This window comes from Akebia trifoliata, chromosome 14 (genome assembly GCF_017979445.1).
Source record: "Akebia trifoliata isolate Shusen 1 chromosome 14, ASM1797944v1, whole genome shotgun sequence".
Taxonomy (NCBI): Eukaryota; Viridiplantae; Streptophyta; class Magnoliopsida; order Ranunculales; family Lardizabalaceae; genus Akebia; species Akebia trifoliata.
Genome location: NC_141388.1, coordinates 12,412,458 through 12,421,566, shown reverse-complemented (window position 1 = coordinate 12,421,566; position 9,109 = coordinate 12,412,458). Strand labels below are relative to the sequence as shown.

The 9,109-nt window shown below is 35.2% G+C and overlaps 1 protein-coding gene across 1 annotated transcript; it reads right to left on the bottom strand.

The window, feature by feature from the left end:
• Window positions 1-419: 419 nt before the first annotated feature.
• LEW3 (UDP-Glycosyltransferase superfamily protein) lies at window positions 420-7,706 on the bottom strand. Its single transcript, XM_086423383.1, has 7 exons — window positions 7,073-7,706; window positions 6,066-6,352; window positions 4,942-5,128; window positions 3,067-3,135; window positions 2,753-2,946; window positions 1,272-1,381; window positions 420-1,163 (listed from the first exon to the last, which is right to left on the bottom strand). The coding sequence occupies exons 1-7, from the start codon at window positions 7,370-7,372 to the stop codon at window positions 919-921; spliced, it is 1,392 nt and encodes a 463-aa protein (XP_086279509.1). The 5' UTR covers window positions 7,373-7,706; the 3' UTR covers window positions 420-918.
• Window positions 7,707-9,109: the final 1,403 nt, after the last annotated feature.

Genomic DNA, 9,109 nt, shown 5'->3' with positions numbered 1-9,109 from the left:
GAGAGCCAACATCACACATACTTCCATAGAATAAGATTTCAAAATTAAAAATAATGATAAAAATAGGTAAGAGCCTTCGATAGATCGATCGAGTGGTATTTCAATAAAATTGCAGAAATGCATGAGTTGGATATAAAAAGCATCATAATACTTATAAATAAGAACAAATGAGACATTCAGAGTTGTAATAAAAGAACAAATATCAAATAATTAATTTGATTTTTTTGGTTAGATAGATCAACCATTGAGGTGATCTTTCTACTTAGACAAACAATCGAAGTATAGATAAAAGATGAAGAATCGTCGTATGATTTTTATTGACTGGAAGAAGCCTAGAAAAATGTACACTGAGATTAGTTTGTTGGATATTGGAAAAGAAATGAATTCTAAACGGACACATTTACATAAATAAGCATATGTGAGCATAAATAAACCTCTTTTATTCATTTCTGTTTTAGTTACACATTCCACTGTTGCATTGGTGTTTAAACCAATCACTTGGTAGAGTGAAAGAAAAACAAGAAGAGTAATGCTGTTTAAACATTATAACAAAGAATTTCATTATTAAAAAAAATTCAAGGCCATTTCATCAGTGAAAGAAGTGACAATCCATGTAAATAAATAAAAACAAAAATATCAATCCTCATCTTTGTCATCTGTGATGATCCATTTTTATCCCCTATAAATGTGGGATCTCCTGATCTTGTATTTCCTGATAAATATGCACTGTTTGTTATCAGGTATTTTAAGTGTAAGATTATTCTGAGTGAAGTTTCCGAAGGACTACATTGAAGACATGATCAATGGCTTCTATGATTTCGCCGTAAAGATGAAAACCCAAGGAAGTCAACGAATTTGGTCACACAGACCTTCCTTCCATCTCTCTTTTGAAAAAGACTGCAAAAGATTTTCAGTTCCTCACCCGGATGAATGAGACAGGATTGGACGGATCGCAGCCTTGAAATCTTCATAAAATCTTTGTTCTGAAAACCTGCTTGCACGTTTCCTTGCAGAAGCAGCCATCTCAAGCCTCTCCATATTTGGCATCCTTAGAACTTGTAGGATGGCATCTGCATATTCTTCTACATCTGTAGCAAGGAACCCCGTTTGCTGTCCATCCTCTTTTAAAACAATGTCCATTCTTGGTCCTGCAGAGTTGTGTGCTGGAGAGAAAGGGAAGAGAAAATGAACATTGCAACAAAGAAACATGTTTATACGTTTATTGAATAATCAGAGAAGAAATATTTGTGCTCAATATTTAGTACACCCACCAATTGGGATTGCACCTGCGGCCATGTACTCAACGACACTTATACCGAAGTGCTCATCTACCATGGAATGGATCCCTGCAATGGCACCTCCCAAAAGTCTGACCAAGTCCCTGTTAACAGTGATGACAGATAAGAGTGTAATTAATGATAGATTCAATTTTATAAGGAGGAATCTTAGGTGATTGAAGATATCTGATGTGAAGAACTGTTTTAGGCAAAAGAGGTCAATAAGAGAAATAAGAACTGCAAATAACAAGGTGGCCACTTCGAGGAAGTCTAGTTTTCCCTAGAAAGTATTGTGATACCATTTGTTACGAGTCTGGAAATAACAAGTACAAAACTAGAAAAACTAATATAATTTTATTGATATGAACTGATCTCCTCATGTCTCAACTCTTTGAGAAAGAGAGAGAGAGAGAAGGGGGGGGGGGGTGTAAACCGCCTAAAGTGGACTTCTCCCTAACCTAAATGATAAAATCCCTAAAACCCTTATCCAATATCATACTCATCATCTAACATGATCACATCCACTTCATGACCTCGATAAACATCCCTTTTAGTCTCCACATTTTTTTAGAACCTTCAACTCCACAAACAAAATTTGGAAAATTGGAGAATAGAGGGATCCCACCATGTTGGGGCCTATATTCAAGTTCCCCCAACTCCATAAACTAACCAATTGAAACATTGCAACCTCAAATTTATTGTTTTTGGATTATTCACTTATCTACCCAAAAGGATGGTGATAAATTGGTCTGATTTGGTTGATATTTGATCTTCAAGACAGGACTGAACAAATAGTAGGTCCTGAGCCCTCCAGTATGTGCACTTTTATGTCCTCCCATGCACATAATAATGAACTTCTCCTTTTATTATTAAATTAACTTTATAATTATTCTGATTGTAGTGGTTGATAATTGGAAGTATGCAATTGGATTAGGAAAGTCCAGGTTTAAGAAAGAGTCTTTAAAGATTTTCCATATTATATCCAATTAAAATTTGAGAACAATTACAAGTCCTCTTAAAACTGCTGTTCAGCAATCTATATACAGACATGCACACCTTGATTTTAAAACTCAAATTAGTTCGATCAGACCCAAAATTTTTGGGAAAACACTTTAATGATTTGATCAAAGTTCTTTTACAATAGGTATGACATTCACTTTATTCCCAAATCCTAGCCACTTAAGTGCAGCAACACATTTGAATTCCACTTAACCCCATTTCCTAACCAGTTAGTTGAACCCTCTAAAGTAATCTCTAATGTGGGGGTTAGCTAGCATTTTCGCCCAATATGCAGGCTGATCACTTCTTTACTGCATCAACAACTTCCATGTCATTCAAGGACACAAATACTCATAGAACATTACGTCAATTCTCAGAATTAAGCAGAACACTGAATCATGGACATACATTGTATGCGTCCAGGAACAATATAAATAGTTGAAGAAAAGTAGGAGACAAGATGAATGAGACCAAACCTGTACATCAAATTCTTATAGAATTCGACATCATTCTCCACCTTCAGTTCAATAGACTTGTCTTTCAGTTTTTGCAATCTCTCCTCATCCTCCTTATTCCTGCAACTACCCACAAATTGGAGCTTTGGTCTTGGTGAGTCTGCATCCAGTTTCCTGATAGCAACTGAGAAGGCCTCAAGTTGAAGAGTGTGGGCCTGGGATGAAGAAAGCAATTTCAACGGGACTGACTAAACTTACAAATAGCTTCAAAAATGAACCTCTAAAGCTATAATTCATCACTTCAAAGTTTATCATGGTTGTGTAAAAATGCCAACCTTCTCTGGACGAAACTGAGCAACAGAGATGATCGTTGGAGTTTTGACAGGCCTTTCCAATGGAAGCCCCTGTTAGGACTACAGCTTGTAAGAGCGGAATTAAAAAATTTCACCAAAGATTAAAAAATAATAGCATTATAAAATAGTGTTGGATACATTTTTTTTAAATATCTGTCGTGTTGGATACAAAAATAAAGGAGCTAAATGGGTCAACAGAACAGGATGCGAGACTAGTTATGATATTGAAGCCCATATTAGCAGAAGATCAGACCAAGGTTCATTGCCAGGTCTCAATAAAACTAGCTCATAGAATGAGCATCATATAGATCAGGATGTTGAAACAGAAGAGTGGTAACACTATGAAAGAAAAAAACATCATAAATGAGTGCATGCATTCAGGGAAATTTAGGAATGTAAAGTCACTTGAGATGGTATGGGCCTGTGCAGCAAATACCAATGATGGAACTGGTAGCGGTGAGTAGTGCTTTAGTGCAACTTAAAAGCCCTAAAAAAAGTAAGAGGAAGGCCAAAAATAACATGGATGAAGGTACTGAGAAATGATGTAAGCCTTGTCTAAGGATATGGCTCAAATAGTCAGATTTGCAAAATAGGATAGATACAAGAGGACCTATCCAACCACATATAAAAAGCAATTGCAATGATAAACCCAACTGTTACATCAGAACAACCAGAAGACCATACACAAGATACAGAAAAAGAAAGCAGATTGTACAAAATCTTCATCAAATTTAAACTTACTTTTGCACTAATTAAGATGGAAACGTAATATAATGCCCAATTATCACAAGATCAAAGCCTCATCCCAAAGATTTAAGGTCGGCTAAATGAATTTTGTTCCTCTATTCCACTTTGTTCAGATACACATCTTTTGTTATTAAAAGTGAGTTCTTATTTGCTTTCACTATCTCCATCAACATTCTTTTAGATCATCCCCCCACTCTTTTAGGACCTTTAACTAGAATATATGATCTAGCTGGGACTGTAATAGGCCTTCGTTGAATATGCCCAGACCATCTCTATTGATTTTCTCTTGGTTTATCACCTATTGGAGCTACTCCTACATTTTCTCGAATGATTTCATTTCTAATTTTATCTTTCCTAATCTTTCCACTCATCCATCACAACATACTTACCTCTGCTACACTCAAATTAGTACCATTCAGCTCGAATGCTTCTTGACCAGTCAACATTCAGCTCCATAAAGCATAGCTGGTCTTACTGCCATCTTATCAAATATTTCTTCTTTGCTCGCATATAATTCAATAAAATTTTGATGCTTTGAAATATGAAACAATGCCAAATTCCAAGACCACATCTCCTCCCCTACAATTCTTTCTCCCAAGAGCTAGAATCTTTTAAAGATGTCCCGAGTGGCACAGCATTGAAGAAACAAGCATCAAAACAATCAAAATTATCCTTCAAAATTTCTCCATAATATCACTAATTCTGTTTCCAATGAGGTCTGCTGGTGCTCTCCACCAAGAGGCTGGGATGAACTTAACCAAAGTGATTTCTATAAAGGAAACAGTGAAGCATCTGGAGCATAGGATGCGCCAGAATCTAAGGGAAGAATGCAACGCTATCAACAGTTCTCAAGTTACTTCAAAAAGTATCTACACATGAAATTCGTTTGTTATAAAGAGCAATCTTCGAAGAAAAATAACCTCAAGCAAATGCATCATCTGTTAAGAGTTTTTTTTTTTTTTTTTTGAAAAGAACACATCATGTAATACACACCCTATTATTATTTTTTAATGTAATTATTATTTAATGATATTTTGTTTTAAAAGGGGAAAGCACTATAGAAGATTATCATGATGATTTATCAAAAGAAGAAACAGCTTTTTGACAAACCTGAAGGCCTGAAGTATCACAAGGAGGATAAACCCTCTTAGTACGATTGGGTATTCTCCAAAGCTTCTCTATATGAGATTGTGTCCATGAAGAGTTAACCATTGCAAGGTGTGCACAGGATCCCACAAACCCATACATCCAGCTAAAGAATGTGTAATAGATGACCTTGCACCGAGATAGCCAAATGCTAGCACAAGAGAAGGAATTGTAAGGTGCTGCATCAGCAGAGACAGAAATAATGCATAAAACTTTCGAAGATGCAATCATCTAAATCGTGATAACAAATTAACAACAACTATACAATGGATTACATAAAAAACATATTAGAGGCCGGAGCAATGACCATAAATAAAACCTCCTGAATAAAAAAACACACATTGGACCCCCATAACTTAAAGAGGAAATCTAGTATATTTCTTGGGAGGACCAAATGAACGCTCTACCAATGGAATAGAGGTCCCCATGATGTGCACGGCAATGGGTCCAACCTTGAATTTTAACGCCCACTGGAGAAGTTTCTAGGGTTGGATCATCCTGACCATTTAACAAGTCGGTATTAATTTCAAACCAAGTGGGTTGGATTTTGCCAACCCTCCCCCCTCACCAAAAAAAAAAAAAATGTTCAGTCAAATCGTTGATGGGTACAAAACATGATTTTAAATCTCGTCTGAGACCGAGATGACTCGGACAATATTTTTGAAAATCTCGGCCGAGTCAACTAGGATTTTGTATATTTTGATTAAAATAATTATTTTTTAGAATTTAAATAATTATTATATAAATAAAACATGATTTTATGACTAAACATCGTCTAATCTATCTTATTTTATTAAAAATATATAATTATTTTCAGTTAAATATATATGGATAAATCATTCTAAACAGAGTTAAATGGTTTATCTCGTTTGAGACGAGTTGACTCATCCAAGACAACTGGATCTCGTCCATGGACGAGACGCCAAATCAAGTTTTGATACCATGGTACCAAAAGCTCATGGCATTAACCCCCATGTATCTCAAAGGAAAGGGAGACAAAACAACCTTTTTCCATTCAGTTGACCCGATTCAAGTATTTTTTCCTTGACGGATCTCATAGAAAATCCTATAATAGTTGAGAAGCATACCTCCTCGCAATCAAAGCATCATTATTATACATCGAATTCCGTTGCCAAACACGAGAAACCATATCTGAACTGATTGTTGGGTAGTGTGTATAGCAAATAACTTTGCACCCAAATATCCGAGCAAGTGGATAAGTAAATGCATATCCGCTAGTGTCGAAATAATATAACGGGGTAAATTTGCACAGGGCTTCCCATGAGAGATAAACTGAACCAAGGCTTTGTCCAATCATAGTGAAGCGGGGGTAAGTCCCTTCCTCAATCCACTTCCTTTTAAACAAATGAATCACCTAACCATCATGCATGAGAGAAGAATACTGTTAGATAGTTTCAAGTTGAAAGAGGAAAATACAGTATAACAATATTATGGGTCATTGTTGAATGAGTAAAACGTCCTTAATTTCAAAATTTGATAATTTTAAGCATATTAACTACGTCCTTAATTTCAAAATTTGATAATTTTAAGCATATTAACTAAGTTTGTACTCAGCAATTATTAGACCGGGTTCAGTTTGATTATTTTGGACAACTTTGGGAAAGTTTCGTAAAAACATTCAGGAATTATATAAATGATTTTTTGGGTTCTTCCCAAAATCCATCATCTTCAACCACCCTAAAAATCCTATCTTGTTATTTACATTTAAAGGTTTGAAGAAGATAACATTTGTGGTTGACGAGTAAAAATGTTACCTAACTAGGAGATTAATCGATAAATTGCCAATTAATTTGTCAATGCGCCATTAAATAGGTTGGACCCAAATTTGGAGAATTTTAAATTTTGGAAGGGAAAAAAAGAAGATTTTTTTTGTTAAATTGGATTGTTCAGAAGTTGATATATGCTTGATCATAGAAAATCTGTTCAAGTAACTTAGTTAAAATTCAAATCACCTAAATACAGTTCTTGAATAAAACTAAAATCAATCAAATTAACAAATACCCAAGTTCATAAAAAGTATAATAATCATAAATAAATAATAAATAAAAAGTATAATTGCTTCTAGGGAGGGTACCTGAGGTGGGTGAAGGAGCTTGACTCCAAATCGATCGATGGCTCGAGCCATCAAGCTTTCTGGCGAAGCATCATGGTCTCCTGTGTAGACGAGGCAATCAAGATTAGGATTTTCTTCTTGGATGGCTTTGACAGCACACCATAGCACCCTCTCTCCACCTCCACCGTCGTTGGTGTATGGGTGGAAGAACCCAACAGCTTTTTTTTTGTTCTTCCTCCCACTAATCACAACTGATAGAAAGATTAAAACAATGGCAGAGAATCCAGAAACAACTAACCATAATAAAACCCTAATCTCCATGAACCCCTGTCAAAGTGTTTCCAATCTTAGAGAGAGAGGTTGACAGTATGGTGGACGTGATCTGGTTGAGATGAACAAGATACTGATCCCTATGAATCAGTTAGGCATCTGTGTGGAGAATCCAACGACGGTGACGATGGAAAAAAATTTGATGGAGGTCGGAGGAATCAAGGTTGCGACGAAATGGAGGAGGAGACTGTAATTTTGTGAAATTGGGTTAAGGATGTGAAAGGTGATAAAGAGTTTTCAATAGGGGTAACTTTGTAATTTAAAATCATTTTTTTATATGGTAATTTTGCATCCTTAGGACGTGTTTGATTGAAGAGAATTTGTCAGGAAATAATTTTCAAGGCAAACCCTTTTATACTGTTGGGGACAGTATGAAAATTTTCCTGAAAATTTTTTTTTGTTGTGTGGATTAAGATAGATAAATAAATCTTTATTTTAATCTGATTTTTGTGATTTTCATATAAAAAATAATGATAAAATCAATTTTTGGGGGAAAGATTTGAATTATTACACACTAATTTCTTTAATTATTAGAGAACTTTTATTGGCACCCCAAAAATTTTGACAACTATTTTTGGCCCTTTACATTTTAATTATTCCACCCCGATTTCTTAAATTATTTATCGTACTCCAATTAAAGATTAAAACACCGTCTTCAATCATGACAAATGTTTGGCTCAAATTATAATCTCAACATTATAACACTCGTTCAAACAATGTTAGTAGTTGTTTACAATTATGATTAGGCTCATATAAAATCCTAAATTGAAAAAATAGATCAAATCTGACAAATAATGAGATAGTTTCTTTTGACATTCCAACTTTTACTTATTATTTTCTTTTTATATTTGAGATGTAATCAATAAAATTTGGGATGCCAATAGCAGCTATTTAAATTTATTTATAAAATAAATATTTATATAATTTAAAATTAATTATTCAATCAGAAATTTACAAAAAGAATGGATTGATTTAGATAATTTTAAAATTTTTGGCACACCGAACATAAATACACAAGAAAGTTCTATTTGAGAGGTATTTAGGGTATGTTTGATTGCACATGGAAAATAGGGTGGAAAATCAATTTCCATGGAAAATGACATTTTTCAAGTGTTTGATTGCACATGGAAATGGAAATTCATTTTCCACCCCTTAAAAAAGTCCACTAATCATGGATTTCACTTTCCCACCCATATGGGTGGGAAATGAAATCCACCCATATTTTTCATCCTCATTCTTCCCTACCACAACCACCACTACCACCACCACCACCATTACACTAACTTCGCCGTCGGCTCCATCTCCGACCACCTTCTCTCTCTCTCTTCTTATTTTTCTTCTTCTCCATCCCTCACCTCTTCCGCCACCACCACCACCACGTTCTCCCCCCATCTTCCTCACTTACCTCCGTTGCCGCCATCGTCATCGTCACCGCCGTCATCGTCGCCGCCACCATCGCCACATCCTCCCCCCTCCCTCTTCCTCGTCATCTTCTTCTTCCTCTCCCCCTCCTTGATTCTTCTTCATTCTTCTTTTTTCTCAATTTTTCCATGATTTTATCCAAGTGAAATCAAACAATGGAATTTGATTTTCCAACCCTACCTATTTTCCACAACTAATTTTCCATGGATTTCAAATTCCATGGAAAATGACTTTCCATGCAATCAAACATATCCTTATTGAAAATGTAATGTACGGTAGTTACCTTAATAAATAAAACTTTCTCAT